The sequence below is a fragment of the Antennarius striatus genome, chromosome 18 (genome assembly GCF_040054535.1).
Source record: "Antennarius striatus isolate MH-2024 chromosome 18, ASM4005453v1, whole genome shotgun sequence".
Taxonomy (NCBI): Eukaryota; Metazoa; Chordata; class Actinopteri; order Lophiiformes; family Antennariidae; genus Antennarius; species Antennarius striatus.
This window is the reverse complement of record NC_090793.1, coordinates 6,198,075-6,220,260: the sequence shown is the minus strand read 5'-3', so window position 1 is coordinate 6,220,260 and position 22,186 is coordinate 6,198,075. Positions and strand designations below refer to the sequence as shown.

At 40.6% G+C, this 22,186-nt stretch overlaps 1 protein-coding gene across 1 annotated transcript; it reads left to right on the top strand.

Annotated features, from left to right (window-relative positions):
- Positions 1-1,834: 1,834 nt before the first annotated feature.
- On the top strand, positions 1,835-18,401 carry ubxn7 (UBX domain protein 7). The gene is made up of 11 exons (XM_068341568.1): positions 1,835-1,940; positions 6,772-6,925; positions 7,072-7,136; positions 7,248-7,313; positions 7,447-7,559; positions 8,094-8,240; positions 10,621-10,711; positions 11,980-12,110; positions 14,498-14,996; positions 16,284-16,363; positions 16,922-18,401. Exons 1-11 carry the CDS (start codon positions 1,835-1,837, stop codon positions 17,081-17,083), a joined length of 1,614 nt encoding a protein of 537 aa, XP_068197669.1. The 3' UTR covers positions 17,084-18,401.
- The last annotated feature ends 3,785 nt before the right edge of the window (positions 18,402-22,186 follow it).

The window sequence follows — 22,186 nt, the reverse complement described above, 5'->3', positions numbered from 1 at the left end:
GACCCGTCAAAGCGCAAGTGCCTCATGATGTCCTGGAAGCAGTCTTGGGACATACTTTCAGTGATCAGCACAGTTGGCTTGTCTGCTGCCCAGTAGTCAGGCAGTGCCGGAAGCTTATCAGCCCAGGCACGATGACAATAGAAATAAAGGCCCTGAGTTCAGGGGGAGTCATCTACCACTCCACATGCCCTGTTTGATGTACATGTTCAATTGTCCGTTCTTATTTGGTTCGAAGTATTTCAAGCATGATGGAAACCAGGAAGCTCTGAAGGGCCCAGAGAGGATACACAAGTCTAAGGTGTGCCTACTAAACAACTGGAATCTGCATTCCTATTGAGTGGTGCTTATGATGAGACATGGTCTGTTCTGTACCATATACTAAACAATGGAAATGTACATTGCTTGTTCTGGGCCATCAGCCTTTGCTTTCAGATGAAGAAGAAGAAGAAGTATACTTTATTGATCCCCATAAGGGGAAATTACAAAGTCACTCGGTTCTTGGCTTTCCTGGTCTCTCAGCCCTACCTCCACTCCCCACACTGGCCAATGCTAGATGAGAATACTGTACCCAAGTCTAAGGTGTGCCCCCTCCCCCCCAGTTACTTGCTGTTTCAGATGTCAGCCACATTTGCAAATGAGCTGTAGCATACCAGGTACCTTTGGCTGGCAGTGACTTAGCTCCTGAAAGTTCAAAAAAGGCCAGCAGTGCTATAGTGTTAATATTTCACTCATGTTGTAGTTTCACATTTGTCTGTGAATTATGTATGTCTATGATGTTTTTAGGGGCAGCATGGTGGCGCAGTGGGTAGCGCTGTCGCCTCACAACACGGCGGGTCCGGGTTCGAGTCCCGCTCTGTGTCGAGTTCGCATGCTCTCCCCGTGTCTGCGTGGGTTCTCTCCGGGTTCTCCGGCTTCCTCCCACCTCCAAAAGCATGCGCTTCAGGTTGATTGGCCGGTCCCAAATTGACCTTAGGAGTGAGTGTGTGTGTGTGATTGTTTGTCTCTATGTGGCTCCGCGGTACACTGGCATCATGCCCGGGGTGTCCCCCACCTCACACCCTGAGACTGCCGGGATAGGCACCGGCTCCCCCGCGACTTGCGTAAGCGGATTAAGCGGGTTAAGAAAATGAATGAATGAATACAATTTTTTTTCCATGCTCTGTTGCAACATGTTAATTTCCCATTTTTAATTAAATTTATCTAAGCAACATGTTAATTTCCCATTTTTAATTAAATTTATCTAATCTAATTTGATGGTGGCTCTTCTATATGGTTTACTTTCACATGCTGCGCTAACATAATTTTCTGGTTTGGAATGAATAAAGCAAATATTTAAACTAATCTCATGTTAATCAAATTTAATTTCATTCATCTTCGTCATCCAGGGGCCTGTACACACATATATAATGTATGTTAATCAGTAAATGAGTGGAAAAATTAACTTCTCCATGTGACATCAATAAAGTACATTTCTTCTATACCCGCTATTGTGGGTTGCGGAGTGCCTCAAGTGCATGTTTTCAGGCGGTGGGGGGAGGCTGAGAACCCGGGGAGAACCCGCGCACACATGCAAACTTCCACAAAGAGCAGGGATTTATCCGGAAACCGCCTTGCTGTGTGGCGACAGCGCTACCCACTGCAAAGTAATGTAAAATGTCTTGTACCAAGCAGATGAGTACAACGTTAAATGTTTAAGGGATTAATTTGCCTGTGGTTGTACAGTATAACGCTTGTATTTATTTAGTGAACTACAAAAACCACAATGCAGCTCATTCCTTTGGTGACGCATGGGGCACGCGCCGCGCCAGACAGGAGGAAAAAGACTCGGAGGCGCATGCGCCAAGTTTATGTTGTTGTTTGTGGCGGTAAGATGGCGGCGCTCGGAGACACCTCAGCTCTGGGGGTGAATGGGTTAATACAACAATTCACAGCAATAACAGGTAAAATTATCTTTTTGAGGGGGTTTTATATGTATCAACCGTTTTTGGTTCTCCAATGCGAAGAGCTCCACTGTTCTAAAAACAAAACGCAGGCAGGAAGACGGACGTGAAGTCCTCTTCTGGCTCCTACGCTGTCAATGCTGTGCAGATGGAAAAAACAGTTTTTTAATAAAACTCATGAAATACTGGGAAATGATCACGAGCACTAGCTTTGAATATGATATTTCGTTAACCCATTAAAATATAATTAATTTGGTGAGGTACTCATTAAAGGCGCCATCTATATGTGGAGCTGATCTCCTTTTTTTGCCTTGCATGTTTGATAGTGTGGAATGGACGTCGTCAGACGAACATTTTGCTTCCTCACCCCCAGTCAGGCTTCGTTTGTGGTAGGGTTGTCTTTACTCTGACGGTGATGCTTCTAAAATTATTTACATGAGCCATGAGCACGTTATCTGCTCGCTCAGGTCTCGTCGGTTAAAGGTTAACACGAGGTTGTGTTTCACTTTACGACGTTTAAAGGAGAAAAGAGGAGACTCGGTCAGGGGGCTGCTGCCAGACTTAGAAAGTGAAACACGCATGCGCAGTAGACCCGGACAGATCACGTTAGCCAAACTGAGGTACACTATAAAAGATTCGAGTTCGTACTATAAATAGTTAAAACAAAAATGAAATACAAATAAAATGTGTATTTTATTTTCGTCTACATTGTGGCAATTCATAATTTGAATGGAATTCCGTTGATTTCGTAGTTTAACTTTTCAGTTGCCAATCACTGAGCCTCTACCCTATTTTAGCTCAGTGCTACCTGTGCAGCATTTCCCAAAGTGCACAATATTTTTTCTCAGAAGACGGCATGCATTTTTGCCTTTGCTATTAGATATTTGCGGGGTTTATATCAATTTTGTCGTGCTTTATAATTAATATGCAAGGACGTTTTGGATATCTAAAGCTGATTGAGTTTGTTATTTCAGATCACAGTTCAGGTAGTCCTTTACTTACAAACACAGTTGGTTCCAAGAGGCTGTTCATAAGTTGAATTGTTCGTAAGTCGTTATTCATCTTCAATCCATTTGTTGTCATTTAAATACCATTACAGTACTATAAATAAAGAAGTACTACTTCTTAACACCAGAAACGATTACAGGACATAAAAACAACATAGTAAGATACTGTAGAACCAAAGTGAAACTTTTACATCCCTACCTCTGCTGAATGAATTTATCCTCAAGGGTGTAGAGGCAAAATCAAGTTTTAAATCAATGAGGTATTCCAGTGCGATTACATGAAAGACGTGCTAATGCGCTTCCTGAAAATCAAAAGTCTGACATGCCATTTTGTGTTTGATTATTCTGTTTTATTTCTCAATTCAACCAATAATTAACATCAAATCGCAAAAATTCAATTCAGATTTCAGCATTCAGTGGTTAATGCTTCCAAAGAGAAACTTAACCTGGCAAACACTGGTTCCAACATCATTTAGCTCCCAGAACCCCATCAACAATCTACAAGGAAAAAAAGAAGAAATAACAGGCATGTTGTGACAGCTTTATTATTGGGTGCCTATCATAAAGACGGCAGGAGCTCAGTCCACTAGGTCTTGGACTGGGGACCCGGGCAAAAATATTTGGATTTTGAACTTGCAGTGGAAGGTGCCAGTTCACCTCCGGAGCGCTGCCAAGGTACCCTTGCGCAAGGCACCGTCCCTTTACAAGCTGCTCATGGTGCGCCCCACGTGAGAACTGCCCGCCACTCTACCTCCCATTATCACCACTACCGGCATGCCTAAAGGCCCCTTGTGTGTGTGTATGTAATATATACAGTATATATACAGTATACACACACACACACACACACAGTGATCCCTTGTTAGTCGCAGTTAATGCGTTCCAGGACCACATGTGAAAAACGAAACTCCACGATATAGCAAATTATTTATTTTATTATTTACGGTAATTTAAACATTTATGAACCCTCCCTCACCTTATATCTGCATTACCTTTTCCCACACTCTTATAGACTGTTTAAAACACCTTGTGTTACACGGAAGTGCGCTGCGTTCTGTGAGTCTTGGAACGCAGCGCACACACTGATGTTGTTAACCAATAGCATGCGCATACAGTATTACATGGCTACCTAATACTGGGCTTGCACTAGGAGCTAGTATGACTAAGCCACTGTGGGTCAGTGTAAAAGAATTGAGCAAACCACAAAAAGCCACACTCTGTGTCCAAGACAGTGGTGCACGGGTGGATGACCAAAGCTCGTCGCGGGTTTGTTTTCCTGCATTCTGAGGGCAAAATCTTCTGTTCAGTTTACCTACAAAAATACACTAAAGTCAACAGTTCAAGCTGAACTATCTTTATTTCTGTCCTACTTTATGCAAGTATAAATGTGAGATTCAACAATTTAAAACTTTCATTCACTATGTGAAGATACAGTCATACAAAATATTACTCAATGTTTACTTGTAAGTTTTACTTAGACTAGAAGACATTTCAACTTTGACCACCACCAACACCATTGGTATGCCATAGTTTTTTTTGGTTTTTTAATTCAATAACATGATTTTTCATTTCAATTTAAAAAGGTATGAAAAATAGCGAGCGAGGTGAATACACATTTACATGCATCGCTGGTTAATCCTGCTGGTCATAGGGAACAAAAGTCTAAGACTACAAACAAATGTTGATAATATCTTTCATTTACCTTCTGATCGGTCTGTCACCACTCCTCCCCCCTCTCAGCATTCACCATTTGTTTATTAATGAGGACTTTAACACAAACTCTACTATAAAACACTGGATTCTTTTGATCGATCGTCCTCGCCTTGTCTTACACCAATTCGCGGGATCAGCTTGTAAAAAAACAATATTTTTTGTTTTTCATCCGAGGAAAGGAGGTCATGACCCGAGTGCATATTCAATGATCGGGAGCATTCACTTCGGCTATTTCCGTCGGCATGCTTCGGCTAAATTCAGTCGGCATGCGGAAATGGCGGTGCTAGGGCCGTTCACTAGCGGAAGTAGCGGCGCTAGCACCGCTCGCTAGCGGAAATATCCTAACGGAAATAGCGAACGCCGCTAGCGAGCGAAAAAGTTGTAAGTTTTAGCCTTTTTTCCGTAAAAATAAGAACGCCACTTTGGCTACACAGTCTAAAAACCTTGTAGCCAATCTGGAATTTACTTCGCCTATGGCGAAGTGGCGAATGGCTAGCGCAAGCCCAGTAATAAAAATCTGCGATTTAGTGAAGCCGGGCAGCTTGAAAAGCAAACAAGCGAGGGATTACTGTATATAAATTCTGTTTTTCCACAAATACTTGGAGTGGAAAAAAGCAATTTCCATATTGGAGATTATTAAAGGATTTATTTAACTTTCTTCTTGACCTGACTCAATGCTCGCGGATGTCTCCATGCACATAAATGCAATGTGTTCGTTCCCTGCTCAGAGGTTCGTAGAGATGTGGATAAAAGAAGGATGAAACGCTGTAGATAATGCTTCAACAGGAATGCTGAATAGGCCACATGAAGTTTGACATCAGAACAAATTATTTGTTTTATATTTGCTGAGTCATTTTGATGTCATGTGAAGTCTTAATCTATGGTGTGTTAATGTTATGCTGCTTGGCGTGGGTTGCGTCAGAAAGAGGAACTACAGTAGGATATGGCCATGTGCAGGTCATATCTATGAATCTTCATAAGTTGAATGATAGCATCTGGAAGACTACTTCCCTGTAACTGGAAAGTTTCAATCTGCATTTGAAATGAAGCAGTAATTGTCTATCAAAACAACATTAAATGGACTTTTGACGTGGTCATAGTGTCTGACAAGCTATTTTTGTTGTAGTTAAATGAATGAAACTGCAACCAACCGACTTAAGACAAAAATGTGTCCTAAATTCTCAGAATGGATTGGATCTCATGTCCAACAGCAGCAAGTTTAAAATTCATTGCATATCATATTATTATCACAAGATGTTGGCAGGTGAGTAACAATATTCTGGAGCACAGAAATGACAGAATGTAGTGTAATAGTAGTAATTTAGGAATAGAATCCCCACTGTATCATTCGTATGTTCTTGGGTGTATCTGGTCATAGTCTGGATCAAAACTAAAGGGCATGAAACATGGAAAAAAAAACATTGTGTCTTTTTTTAATCATACACTAATAGCAGGTCTGCACTATAATTTATTCCAGCATTGGCCCCGTGATGCGTGTATGCAAAATAGTCATATAGCAGCATCCTGCTACATCTTACTTGCTGTGTGATATGAAAAAGAATCATTGTGAATGACACAAGTAACTTTAGAATACCAGTATTAATTGGGCACAATCTACATACAAAAATAAATTTAGTGTCAGAGCTCTTAAGTGACTTGCTGCCAATGATGTCCATAGACTTAAATTTTTCAACAGAGGGGGTTAGGGGACAGTCTGACAGAGCTAGTCAGTGAAAATCAGGCCTCAAATCAAGGAATTTAGCGTGCATATATATGCACGCTATATGACTGACCGAGTTGCAAAACAGGATAGCGAATTAAAGGAAGACGGAGAAGTTGCGGCAACTTACAATGCAACAAGGTTTGCGTATGTCAGCACACAGCCGCGAGCGAACACGGTGTGAGTGAGTGAAGCATCGGTCAAAAACAGACAGAAAATGCAGATAAAAGGAGTTCATTTTCTACAAACCACTGCCAGCAAATGAGTTAATGAAAGAAAAGAAGAAAATAAAATCTGTGCCAGTCAGAATGAGTTATTTTAGGGATATGTAGCTTTTATTCATTGATGAATTCAGGGGGTGTTTTCATCTTTACTTTTTCTTTCATCTCAGGAGCCACAGAGAGTGTCGGAAAGCATATGTTGGAAGCATGCAACAACAACTTAGAGATGGCAGTGACCATGTTTCTGGATGGAGGGGGGATTGCAGAGGAGCCCAGCACCAGCTCCAGTTCAGCAGCTTCAAGCAGTCGGGCTCTCCCCACAGAGTAAGATGAGGTTTCAGTTCACACACCTGTGTCAGACAAGACTGAACTAAACCCCCTTTTCCAACCATTTTTTAGAAGATTTATTTTTCATGCATCTACAGTCCTTTCTACTTGAGTAATACTGACCATGTTGCCTTTTGTCTCAGTGAGGTACGAGCACCCATTCCCCAGAAACAGGACATATTGGTGGAGCCAGAGCCATTGTTTGGAGGTATTGCACTGCTTTGTTGCGTCATGCAAAAAAGACTCAATTGCTTTTAACAGCTGTACTGTTTCAGTCATCTGCTGAATGTGACTTTCCATGTCTGTGGTATGCATACAGTGCCAAAGCGAAGAAGACCCGCTCGATCAATATTTGATGGTTTCCGAGATTTTCAAACAGAAACAAGTGAGGAATCTCTCCCTTTCCCATCTTAAACACGATCAGTTGCCAAAATGGTATCACTTACTGCTGCTTATTTAATTAAACATTTATTTTTGTCTGATCCTTTTTGTTTGTGTCCTTACTTGCATTTTTTTAGTTCGCCAGGAACAAGAGCTGCGTAACGGTGGTACAGTGGATAAGAAACTGAGCACCCTGGCAGACCTTTTCCGTCCTCCCATCGAGCTTATGCACAAAGGCAGCTTTGAGACGGTGAGGAGTCAGTCGCAGCAAACATCAGACCCGACAACTTTGTTTGCTTTCTGAGAATGTTGAATGAAATTTCAGATTGTGACTGTGTGGACCACAGGTGTGAAACCAAGTGTAGTGAGAATGCAAGTTGCCAAACTTTAATGTAGTGTTTTCACTTTGTGGTTGAAAGTGATCTGTGAAATGAATTAATGCAGTGTCTAGAATAGAAGCTTACATACACACCATGACATGCTCACATACTGCTGACGTAGATCAGAATGTGCAATATGTTTTTCCTGAAGAAAAGTTGATTGGAATCAAATTTATTTATCTTCAACAAGCATTTGTTTATCCACATACTGTGTTTGCCTTTGTTTGAACCCAAAGCTGTTTAAATCAATCCACTGGACTGTAAGAAAGTCTCTTGAAGACATTTCACCTCTCATCCAAGATGCCTGGATAACTGAGCACCTATACAAACATCTTTTGGTTGAATAATTTCATTTTTATGTACCTGACTAATTCCATTGTATATTACATCTGTTGTGCTTATAGGCAAAAGATTGTGGACAGCTGGAGAACAAATGGCTGATGATCAACATTCAGAATGTTCAGGATTTTGCCTGCCAGTGTCTAAACAGGGATGTGTGGAGTAACGATGCAGTGAAGACCATCATTAGAGAACACTTCATATTCTGGCAGGTATGCAGCTTCTAAGCCAGTTTCATTCAGGGTATGGTGTTTTTTAACTAACTTGATCTTGGTTATATCAATTTCCATAATCTGTGCGTTCCTGACCCATCCCTGAACACAAGGTGTTCAGTTATTCCCCGCCTCTGTCCAACCAAATTCAGTCATTCAGGAGGCATGCAGACCAACATGGAGGGCACAAACGCTGAGTTGATTGAAAAGGTCTCAACTGCATGATTTTTTTGCATAAAAGAATGTTATATCCATCATTCTGGCACATTTCATCTCCAGTGGAAATGTGATGATCAAAAATTTATTATATTCTACACTAGTGTGGTTAAGATGACTCATAAAGAAGGAGACCAGCGATCGCCTGTGTTGAAGGGGGGCGGCAGTGGCTCAGCGGTAGAGCGTGTCATCCATTGTTCCTAAGATCGGCGGTTCGATTTCCGCTCCCGCCCAGCTACCCGGAGTGTGAGCCGACAGTGGGAGGTGTCCATTCACCTCCCGAGCACTGCTGAGGCACGATTGAGAAAGGCACCGACCTCCTTTGCAAGCTGGTCATTTGCGCGCACCAAGAAGGAGCGGTCTGCAACCCTACCTCCCACTGCATGCCTACCGGCCCCCTTGTGTGTGTTTGTGTGTATTACAGGGACCTGTATACACTACTAATATACAGTATATACAGTACTGTATCTATGCATGCGTTTGTTTGACAAAATACTAGAGTGTACTGTCTTAATTTCCCTTCGGGGATGACAATAGTATACAAAATTAAATTAAAAATTAGATTAAATATTTTCAGCCTGACTATCATTTAATAAGGCCACTTAAAATGTACAGTTTTGATAAATTATTTCCCCTACGAGGATCAATACATTTCATTTAATGTCATTTAAGTATGCAAAATGTGGTATTAAAAAAGCTACCGAACTGAATTATTTTTAATTACAATGAAAAACAACCAATTCCCAAATTTTAAGATTGGCATTTACACAGTGCATACCTTAATCTAATCCTAACCCTAATCTGCATCTCAAACATGTTTTACTGCTTTCATCAAGAGAATCCAAACACCCACCAACGCAATACATTACTTTCTTCCTCAAACTATACCAACGCAGCTTTTCCACAAATGATGCGTTGTTTTCTCCCTCAACCAATGACAGTGCAACTTTATACCATGTCATTCAGTGAGCTGGGAATCACCGATAGCAGAAGAGTTAAAATATGATATATAATATATGCTACGGTGGGTAAGTGACAATTTGCGGGCAATGGGCATTAAACATTTAAATTTAGGGAAAGAAATTTGATCTATTTTTTTCCTCTTACATGTACAGTATCTTACATATACGAAATGATTGAGTTTTGCCAACAGTACAATAAATTAACTGTTAATTTAAAGATTTTATTAATAACAACGTCATAACTTTCAGTAAAAATAAAAAAACAAGAAAATTACTTTATTCTTATCAACATTTTTCAGCCTGGTGAGATATAATAGTTATTTTTCCCCCTTTGCTTTTCACTCAATAGTTGATGTTTTTTTGTATTCTTTTTTCAATTTTATATACTGAGTTTAATCAACAGAGGGGAAATTAGTCTCTCTTATATATATATATATATATATATATATATATATAGTTAGTGTGTATGGGCCCTGAACACACAAACAGAGCCACAGAGACTCAGACAAACACACACACTCATACCTGCAGTCAATGTGGGACAGGCCAGTTAACCTGAAACGCATGTTTTTAGAGGTGGGAGGAAGCCGGAGAACCCACGCAGACACGGGGAGAACAGGCAAACTCCGCGCAGAGCGGAACGCAAACCCGAAATGGCCTTGCTGTGCGGCGACAGCGCTACCCACTGCGCCACCGAGCTGCCCCTGGTCGATTTTAATAAGGATGAATCAAGTAGATGAGTGTCTTGGCGAGAACCTCGCACGAGATCAAAACACAATGGCAATTTCCGGGTTACAAATTAAAGTGGAGATATGGATAAATTGTGAATATTTTTGTTGAATGGAAGTGCATTTTTTCCCAATATATCTTGAAAAAACGGTAACATCGATCTTTTTTATAGTAAGTATTTAAGGCTTGCGTCCCAGGTACACGAGTTGTCTGACGATCGTGCATCCCTGTCAAAAAATGTCAAAGACACAAGGACGCATGCAAACGAGAACACTGTAAGTAACCCCAGTCCAGCTACTAAACTCCTTTAGTGGGATGGCCAAGAGAACTGATTTTAATCAGTGATGGAAAAAATAGACGCGTAGTAGCTGAAGTCCTAGTAATGTTAATTTTCACATACATCTGGTGTATCACAAGCATATCTGTTGTACTGCAGATCTTAGTGTTGTGTTCTGTATTTTCTGTCATTGCAGGTATATCATGATAGTGAAGAGGGACAAAGATACATACAGTTCTATAAACTGAACAAGTTCCCTTATATTTCTATCCTTGATCCCCGCACAGGTGAGTGGAAAGCTAGTCACAGCATTACCCACAGTTTCTTGATTTCTGTTGACACGATATACTATGTCTTCACTGTGTTATTGTTGGCGTTATTCTGTCAAAGAACAACTATGTCTTCCTTTGATGCATAGAATTTTCAAATTGACATTGGCTTCACTGACAAATAATATCTGTGAAGCAGATGTCCCAGCTGAACTGAGGTTTGGCTGGTATGTAACTGGTATGGGTGAATATTTGGGCTTCGACCAGTGGGGTGTAATGCAAACTGACTGAACTTGCATTTGTCAGATGGAGATAGAGAAAGACAGCATTTTGTACATTAGCAGCAGTCAAGGGGGTTTTGGCAGTTTGCTTCTTTCCTGATGCTGCTTGTCCTGTTTTGTGTTGTGATGTATCCTGATATCCAGACTGTGGTGCTGTCATTCATGTGTTGTTTTTGCATTCTATTCAGAAGAGGAACAGGGGGCACCTAGAAGCAGTATACCAACCTAATTTGAGATTATTTACATTAAACCAATGTTATCTGTACAGCGTATCTGTACAGGAGTTAGATTATGGGTCGACTTCATGTCCATGATTCCTTGAAGAAGGCACTGTTAGTTTGTTGGTTTGTTTGAACCCAAGTTACACCGTTACTTTTGGCATTCACCCATTTAACAAATTCAACTTCAGCCCTTAATGCCATTACAGTATTAGATAATGTTTTGTCTTTCACAAATCCATCGTTGTTCTCTGAAAATGTCAAAGTAGGTGTCGTTAAAACAGGCTTGATGTCGATTTCTCCATAATCCTGTTCTTTGTCGTCAGCTCAGCTTTCTTTGTGAGAGACATGATCCTGTCAAACTTCATTATCAACTTAAACCAGTTTATCTCATTCTTTTCATCATTCACTGACTGCATAAAGTGGGGGGAAAAAAAGTTTGTTGATAGAGACTGCATTGAAAGCAAGTTAAGGACTGTTGAGGGGTTGATTGAGAATCAATACAAGGAGAAGCAACACTCTCCTCCTCAGGTAGCCCCAGAATGCTCTATTTTCACCAAACCACAATTTTTCTCTTGGTCTCATTACATCCACTCGGGTGAGTGTGAACTGATGCGAATTGTTCCTGACGATTTCCAAGGTGTGCCTTGCGGAGTAACTTCAGTATCGATGTGTAATGTGTAAATTATGACTTGTGAGCCGTCAGTTGAACTAGAAAGTTGCTAAATTGGATCCCGTTTCTTAAATGTTTTTAAGAGTGTTTGTTTTTGAAAATTAAAAAATATAGGTCAAAAGATGGTGGAGTGGAACCAGTTGGATGTGGCATCCTTCCTGGAGCAGGCAAGCGGATTCCTTGCAGAGCATGGCCAACTCGATGGGCCATCCAGTCATGCACCGCCAGCCAAACGAGCTCGTTCTGTGAGTCTCGCTTCTCATGTGTCATCTCTAATTTGCACTCTCTTCTGTGTTTGTGTTACTCTGCTGAAATACCCTGCAGAATTTTTAATGAATTTTTGATACGTTTTTATCGATTCATGTTATTACTTGGAAACAGTATCATAATACAATAAGGCTGTTATTTAGGGCTGCAGTATAGAGTAGAGCTTTATTGATCCCCTAAGGAGGTTCCGTCAGGGAAATTAACTAATATAGACTGATTAGATGTGACGTAATTGAAAAACATGAAACATGAAAAACAAATATTTTTCAGGTCTCTACATACACATAGTGGTCCTCCTTAACCCTACCAACTCCTAAAATCTGGAAAACAAATATTTCCTGTATCAATCGAAAAATGGAAAATTGTGCTAGACTCCATAAAAACAAGTCTCTCCAGATCAGTGCCTGTCGTGACATAGTAACGGGAGTGATCGATAGAGTGATTGACAAATCTCGAGCATGTCTGCGAATATACCCCCCTCTCCCCGGATAAGGGTGTGTTCATACCCGAGGTGACGTTCATGTTCAGGCTAACGTAACACTGTGTGACAATGACCTGGCTGAGAGCTAGACACTGAAACGTCCTCATAAGCTATTGAAGTAAGATAGAATTTGAGCTAACTAGTTAGCTCTGCTTTGGTCTATGTATGTCCAGCCTGCCTGTGTGTGTGTCCCAGTACCTGTATGCTCAGCGTCATAGTGAACATTCACACATGTTTTTATATTATTTTTAGTTGTTAATGACCATAAGTAAATTGAGTATGTATTCGGATAAAGAGGCGAAAGAATTAGCTCCATGTCAGACAAACACACTGCATGTTTTTATGTTATGAGTATTAGGAAAATGCTATATTAATTTATACTTTATTGATCCCAAGGGGGGAACAGATTTTCGATATAGTTGTACTGCTCCAGAAAAACCATGGAGGATGTCAGAATAAGGAGAATTTAAGAACGAAGAGCTAAAAATAAATCGTAATAAATAGACTTTAGATAAGAGAATAAAAATGTATACACAGGTACTGTATGTACAGTTTTTAGTGTTCTAGCTTCCATTCATCGTCCTCCTCTCTGCAACATAGGGTTAGCAGACAGAGATAATGTAGGGACAACACCCAACAGCCACCAGTTCAAATTACTTCACGAAAACAAGAAAGACCTCCATGTTTCATCGTATGCTCTGGTACCATCCGTGTCGCCACAGTCTGGAAACCCTCAAACAGTGTTATCCAGGATCGTAACCATGTTTCACCAAATCAATCAGATTTCGTGAACTTTGCTCCCCCATCTTGTTGTTCAGCCATCTCATATTGTGAGTAGACACAGTCTTTATTATCTCCTCTCCACACTCATCCATTGTCTCTTCCACTGATTTCGTTCAAATTTGCAAACAGTGTGTTTTTGTCCACAAAACCTCTGTGGTGTTTACCGGTCTGTCTCAGTTCGATCAGCTGATCTCGTGTTTACACAATGGGTCACTCGTCACGTTTGGCTGACTGATAAAGTAGACTTTTCGTCTTACCGCTCCCTGTCGTCATGAAGTCTGGAAGCTCTCAATGGAAACCTAGTTTTCGGAATTGTATCCATGTTTCACCAGAGCACATCAGATTGAGTTAGCTTAACTTCCTGGTCTGGTTAGCCAGCCATCTCTCTTTGTTTGTGACAATTGTCAGGAAACACAACTTTAATGATCTCTTGTCTACAATCATCTGTTGTTGTCTCCACTGATTTCTTTCCATTTGCGTCAGTGTACTTTTGTATTTTTTTCCACAAACCCCCTGCAATTTTTAGCAGTTGGTCCCAATTCGATCAGCTGATCTACTGTTTGCTCAATGGAATCACGGAGTCGCATTCCTCTGACTGAGAAAGTAGCTCCTTTATTACCATAGAAAAATGGAGTTATAAAATGAAAAGGAAGAGTGAAAAACGTAAGAAAAATAAGAGGGAAATGAGTAGTAATGAAGTTACCGAAAGTTTAAAACCTCTGAACTACCACTAAGTCTGAGTGGGCGGGGGCACGCACAGGGCGCATGTAAGCCATGTCTAGAGGGGGTGTAGCAGACATTGACAGAGTGTAATGGCCAGCCCAGACAAACGAAGAGTCTGGATCTAAAGTTCATTTCGGCTATTTTCAATGTAAGATATTGAGGACCACGGATCAGTTTGGAGCAAGACATTTCAAATACAGTGTAGTTGGACATCTGGCAGCTGAATGACATTAATTTAAAAAGTATAATTTGGGACTTTTAATTTGTTAAAATGGGTCTACTGAGCCTAAAGCATGAAACTCTGGCATGTTTTTCTCCTGTTATTTTTCCTGGCTCTGTCATTTGTTTTCTACAGCTACACATTATTTTCTGTTTCAGGAGAGTCTGATTGATGCCAGCGAAGACAGTCAGCTGGAGGCAGCGATCCGAGCCTCCCTTCAGGAGACCCACTATGAGTCCTCAAATGCCCCCGAAGCCCCTGATTCCCCAAGGTCAGACGATGAGTCTGATGCAGAGCCTTTCTCCGATAGCGAGGGTCCAATCTCTGTTGATGGTTCAGACAGCGAAATACCAGTGGTTCATGAAAGTTCCACCAGCAAGCACTCACCTCTCCCTTCGATCACTATGGCCCAGCAGCGTCTACATCCTGACAGTTCGACTTCCTCCCACAGAAAGTCGCCACACAAAGAAAATAACCACAGTCACAAAAAAGAGGAGAGCAAAAGGAACCACGTTGAGCCCTCGGCAGCTGGTTCTCATCATCCTCAGCATGTAGCAGATTCTGGAGGAGACCATCGTACCCCAGTGGCTGAAAGTGCTGGACCTTCCAAGACCAGCACTCCCCAGCCCTGCAAGGCAGACTGTCCTGATGACAATGGTACATCAACACGTAATTCTAAATTTGACATTGCAATGATGGTTTATTGTGCTTTTGAGAGGGAATGCATTTGTCTCCAATTTGTATCAAGAACCTTTTTAAAATGGACATTTAACCTTCATACATCATCCTCTGCCAGAACTCCAGTGTGACGTATTTGAGACTATATGTTGCCCTGATACTGGCACACAACATCCATCCGGGGCATTTTTTGAGCAAATGTGTTTGTGCCGCAGGACCACACTTTAAAAAATACAAAATTTATTAAATGGCAACATTCATCACATATGATCTCAAACAATTAATTATGTTATATCTACACTACACAACCTACCAACTACCACTACAATAAAAATACATTAATCCCTCGTTACGTTCATGTGTTCCAGGACCACCTGCAAAAAATGAAATTCTGCGATATAGCGACTATTATTATGGTAATTTTATTTACGGCAATTTAAATATTTAGGAACCCTCCACATACTGATATTAAACCACCTTATATCTGTATTACCTCTCCCCACACTCTTATAGACTGTTTAGAACACTTGAAATACTCAGGAGGAACCATGAGTCTTGGAAAGCAGCGCACACGCAGATACTGTCAGCCAATAGCGTGGCCGTACGGTATCACGTGACTACCTACTAAATATCCGCAGTGTAGTGAAGCCGTGTATCTTGAAGCGCGAATGTACTATATATGTGAGTGTGTGTGTGTGTGTGTGTGTGTGTGTGTGTGTGTGTGTGTGTGTGTGTGCGCGCGCCTAGGCAACTTTGTTTTGTGATGATTATAGATGGCGAATAGTAAAGGTATCAGTGTACAAGTTATAAACGAGGATTTCCATTTTCAGTCTTTTCTCTGGTGAAGCCCAGTGCAAACCTTCTGCTTCATATAATCTGACATATTATGTTCACTATATACTGCTGATTACAGATCTTATTTACAGAGAATGAAAAGTTTTGATGTGTTTATTTTGTTTATTTCTTTTTTCGGACATGTTACTATAACAAACTTCACAGCTTCATCACATTTACAACATCAACAACAACATCCAAAAAAAAAAAGACTGACTGGTGGAAGCCATTAGACTTGTGTGTATACACCAGATGCGTGGTCTCTTCCACCAAATGAATTCCCTCTACATTCTTTATTGTATCGACTGATAGATGAGGTGATGAAATTGTAGGTCAAAGCAATGACTTTTGACAACTTATTGAATAGCACTATAACTGCATAATTTCTTTGTATTTTTGTGTTGTAATGATGTGTTTTCTGTCTAATGTAAGGTCCCAAAGCCAGATTGATGCTCCGTTACCCAGATGGACAGAGAGAACAAATTTCCTTGTCTTCTAAATCAAAGCTTTTGGTGAGAACAACATCATAAGAATTCCAATTTAAAGGAATAGTTCAGAGTAATGGGAAATGTGCTCAGAGTCAAATGAGTCAGTCAATACCATTATATCTCATATCTGCATATTAGGTGCTGTTTTGGTGCCAAACGTAAGGCTGAGCTGTTTAAAAAAAAGTATCAAACAGAGTATAACCTTGAGGTTTTGATTTAATTATATATGAAGTTTCAGTTTGCTCACATTAACTTATAACAGATGTTATCTATCCACCAATTAAGTTTTTGAAGTGTCTGCGGCATCCGAGACACAAAATTTATATTTTGAATTTGGGCAGTGCAGGTCACAAGCTTTGGTCTCCAGCCTGCATGCTAAAATTAGGAAACTGGCTGCGAGAAGTTGCTTCATATTAGTCTTATAGGTGTGGTTTCTTATTCAATAAAGAAGTGCATTTCCCCACAAAGGCAAAGCCACTGCCATAAGTAATATAAATTTGAGCATTACCTGTCGAAAATTTTTACTATCACATAATTGTTTGTCGATGCCTCACCTTTGATATCTCACCTTCTCATTTTAAGGCCCTGGTTAGACACGTCCAGTCAAAAGGTTACCCAAATGAACGCTTCGAACTCGTCACCAACTTTCCCCGAAGGAAGCTTGCCCACTTGGATTATGACATCACACTTCAAGAGGCAGGACTTTGTCCACAGGAGACTGTATTTGTGCAGGAGAGGAACTAACAAACTTTTGCTATCTGATAGACTTCCCCCTTTCACCAGTGGTCTGGGACAGTGTACTGACCTTGATCCTATAACCCTCTATTCTCCTGGAATTGGGCCCCTAATTTTTCTTTTCTTTTTTCTTTTTTTTTTTGCCAGGAACACTCATACTGGATGGACGACATTCTCCGCCACTCCATCGGGTTCATTTATGTCCTCTCTATTGAAAGCTTACTCCCTTTGTAGTGTCCTATAACTAGCTAGTAAGCAGTTGTGGATACCAGCAATTCTTTTTTTTAAAGGATTCTTTTCTAATACAGCCTCCATTTTATTCTACCCGACACATCAGGATAGACCAAATAGAAAATATAAAGTATCTGTGGTAAATCTCACATACAAATAAAAACAAATACAAATTTGTGTCTAAGACAGAGATGCCCCCCAGTAGTGGAAAACATTGTGCTGATGTGGAGAAAGCTTAACCTCTATTAACCTGTAGGTGACCAAAGTAACGTGTAAATCACCTAGATACAAATATACATTCAAATCTGACAATAAGCACAGTGAAGAAACCAATTATCAGATGTACCCCTGTAGAGCCCCTACAAACCATGTGAGAAATTTGAAAGGATTCTGTTCATCATCTGAGTGATTATGAGGCACCTAGGACTTTTACGAAAAACTAACCCTCCAGAATGGACATTAAATGACAGAGTTTATTTTTGAGGTCATTGTATGAACAATTGTCATTTTTTGTTAGTCAAAGAAATGTGTCAGACGTCTGGCACAGTTGTGTATATCTGACAGGATTGGATTTGGATTGATCTGCACATTTTTACTCAAGTTTCTACTGGCTAATTAGAGATGAATTGTTTTTGGATTTCAAAATTTTGATACAAAAGGGAATGAATGAAGGATGTTACATCTCATTAGTTGGACCTACACTGTACAGAGATGGCTTAGAAAGACTGACATTTAGCTGTAGTTATTGTATCTTTTTTTTATATGCTGCCGAGAAAATATGCTGATGTTGAAATATAACTACCAAAACCAAGGGAGATTCTGCTTGATCTTTTCTTACTTTTTTTTTTAATTAAATGTTTAAATGACTTTCACTTACATGGCATAATGAGACAAATGTCGGGTTAGAAAAAGAAGCAATAGTAGAACAAACTTCTGTCACCTACAACAACTGAGGAAACAAAATGAGCTGTCAATGGGGTACATTTCAATTTGCATTTTATTTTGGTTTCTTGATATTTATTTCTCTGTGTACAAATGTCTTTGTTAAAACAATACAATAAGTTTTTGTTTTTTTATAAATTCCTACATCACACTATTGTCAGTTGCTACTAAGATTTCCTTGGCCTCCCTTTGTGGTGTTTAAAAATTTAGACGGATGACAACAGCTTTATAAGGATGAGACAGCAGTACAATACATTGTATTAGAGGGTATCGTGTAACAGATGCCCTTTGGACAGTTGGTGGCAGCAGTGTGCCTTAAATGCCAACAGCATTTAAATAGAGGAAGCTGGTATGAATACAAAAGGTTTACATGATATTTACATATATTTAATTAAGGATGAAATTAACACTGAATGTTAGGAATAATAATAATAATAATGAATTGATAGAGTAATGAATGATTTTGGTTAGCTAGCGTTTCTATGAAAACTTCTAAGTAAATGTTGTGAACTGTTGCAGATAATCCATTGGAGAAACCATTTTTACTTTATAAAAATGTTTTAACAAAACTCCAGTCCTGTTGGGTTACAATGGCAGACTGCCAAGATTTCCGCTTGAATGTTAACAGTAATCAAGTGTGTTTGTTACTCAAACACACTTGATTACAGCTAATATTAGCCTGATACAGTGATTACTGAAAAATTTCAATATAGGTAACTTTACCTCATCAAGTCCAGTTTCATTGTGAATAAGACTCATAGCAGAAATAACGTCATACAACTGAATAAGAAGATAACTCAAATTTGGTTAGGAAGATGGGATTGAGTTGTCTACCTGTAATCAGTTGTTAAGATCAGTAGAGCAAAAACATACATTAGAGAATTACAAATCCATGAACAATCTCAGACATAGCCCCTAGATACTGTCAAACCATAGAAAACACAAACATTTATCAGCCTCTTTCAACTTTTATGTTGACTGGGATCCAACTGATAATAGTCCCCAAAAAAAGTTTGTAAAGGGCAAAAGTCAGAGTTGAACGAGAAGAACTTGCAGCTGTACAAACAGTTGAGGACACTGGTTGTTTCCCCTCTGTACTTGTGCTACAGTATGTGAGTAGCATTCCTTCACTTCTTTTTTGGTGTCATGGATAAAAGGAGAGGTTAATGGGTGCTGGATAGGGACCCAGAAAACACTGAACTCGTCCACCAGTTAAATGTTGACTCTGTCAGGCCTTAAAATCTAGGCAAATGGGGCAGAGTTATCTCACAATTCTTGGCTTTGAGCCATTACATCACAGCTCAAAATTTTACGTTCAGATGATCTTCATATGGGTTCATTCAGGTCTTTTCAAATGGGTAGTGAAATGCTTGGGTTCAGCAGTTAAGCTTTTGAAATTTAACAATTTAATTTTATCAGAATCCTTGGCAAATGTTATATTCATTAAAGAAAACTCTAGAGTTTGATTAATATGAGATGTAAACCAACAATCTTTGTGATCATTGAAATGGTCTCCATGTGTCAAAGGAAGTTCGTATGAACAGCCAGTAAACCTATCATGAAATACTCACCCACTGTGTGTAAAAGGTACATTCTTTAACTTGAAAAGATAAAATACCTAAAAATACTTTAAAGTCATGTCTGTGGAGGTTTTCAATCATCCAGGTTGAGGTAACTCAAGACCCGCAAAAAAAAAGCATTAACTGGACTAACAGGTTGGTTGAAGATGTTTCACCTCTCGTTCAAGAGGCTTCTGCGGTCAGCCAGTAAGGCTCTTGCAAGGGAGGGGAGGGTCCCCGTCCCTGCTGTAGAGCCAACCATATAAGCCAGTTTCTGCCAGCGCTGGTGTTCTCTTGTGCCAGCTACTCCGCATCCTCCACAACGATTCCCTGTTGTTGGAGGGCGCCCGCAATGACGTCGAGCCATCAGGTGCGGGGCTCGCCTCAAGGTCGTTTCCAGCCTGCAGCCTTGGGGTCAAACTGGAGAATGGCTGTTGTTGGATGAAGGTGGAGGGCATGACTAAACCAGCGGGTGCGACGTTGGCCAGCCTGGCAAGATGCTCTGGGCTGGCATGTGGGGGCTCTAAGTACTTTGTTGGAAACCCGCTGCAGCGACCTGATGTTTTCGATGGTTCTGAGAGCCCTGCTATCAAAGCCATCTATACTGGCGGCCAGGGTCTTGTTTAAGGGCCAAGTTTCCGAGCCATTTAACAGGATGGAGAGTATGTTAGAGTTGTAAATTTGCAGCTTTATCTTGCGTTAGGTGGTTTGGTGCCGCCAGAGTGGCTTCCAAAGAGACTGCAGAGTTGATGCTGCCAGAGCTCTTCTGCGGAGAATCTCTGGTTTAAGGTCCCCATTGTCCGATGCTATGGACCCCAGATACACAAAGCTCTTGACAGGCTCCACGGTGTCATCACCGAGCTGCAATGGACGTGGATCCAGTCCGTCAGCAACATGCATGAACTTGTTATGGAGGCCAAGCTTCTCTGCCTCTTCACTGTGTATGCTTAGGGCATCTCTCAGCTGGCTGTAGGATGTGCTGAACAGAATGTTGGTGTCAGCATATTCCAGATTAGTGAGGTGGTTTTTGCTGAGGGACACTCCGGGGACTTTCTCACAGAGCCCGGACATCAGATGGTCAACGATGCAGTTGAAAAGGTCAGGAGCGGAGATGGGAAACCATTTGGAGTCTCTGCCGTTGATATGGACACAGCTCTGTCCATTACTGTAGAGCATCTTGAGCAGGGGAACAATCTTGGGTGGTGCTCCAAGGGTCTGTAAGATATGATAATCAAATGACATTAAATGCAATTTATTAATCCCTGTAAGAGAAATTATTTATCAATACATTTTATGTGGCCTTATTAAATGATAGCCAAGCTGTTAATTTTTAATCTAATTTTTAATTTAATTCTTTTGAGTTTTTCTAAAGCACCAGCAATGTAGGAGGTGATGTCCATTTGTCCTCCCTCTCTTGTTCATTATTATCTTAGTTGTTTGATTTGTTAGTCTTAACAAGTGAGTTTCCTGTCCATTTCAATGTGTATTGCACAGTCCAAGAATGGCAAGACATTGTCCTGATCATCTTCATTGGTGAACTTGATGCTGTTTTACACCGTGTTGATGTGGTCTGTGAAAGCTTTCAATTCCTGGGTTCTTTAAAGTCCCAAAATATCGAGCATCTTTGTACATGGGCGATGTTTTTGCCTCATGGGAACTTGTCTGAGACAAATCTCACTTGTAGCATGACATTCGTGAAGTTTGTTCCAATCAGCAGAAGACACAACTTCACTACCTGGTTGTTGAGGGTAAAATGTTTGTTTTTTTTAAGTATTTGAGATCTCCAGGAATGAAACTAGAATGAGTTTCAGCTTCCTCCCACCTCCAAAAGCATGCGCTTCAGGTTGATTGGCCAGTCCCAAATTGCCCGTAGGAGTGAGTGAGTGTGTGCATGGTTGTCTGTCTTTGTGTGTGGCTCCGCATTGCACTGGCGTCGTGCCCGGAGTGTCCCCCGCGTCACGCCCTATGCCAGCTGTGATAGGCTCCAGCTCCCCGTGACCCGCTACGGCGAATACAGCGGCAGAAAATGGATGGATGGATGGATGAGTTTCCGCTTGTAACCATGGAAATGGGTGGGGGGGAGGGGAGGGGGCGTTCAAATCTGTGAGTTCCGAAAGGTGTCACTTCAGGAGCTGGTTGTTGTGTGCAGAAACGTTTATAAAACATTTGTTTTGTACTTTCTAGAAAACAAAAGTGATGGACAGATATGACAGAAACCATTACTATATCTTCCTCCTCACTTGTTTGAAGTGGGTACGATAAAGTGGCGACGTGCAGCACTTTTTCTCTGACGAAAGCAAATTGTGTAAACTTTATTAACTGCATTCATAGTTATCACCAAGATGTAGAAACTAAGGCTCGAAGAGTTGAATTGCTCAGT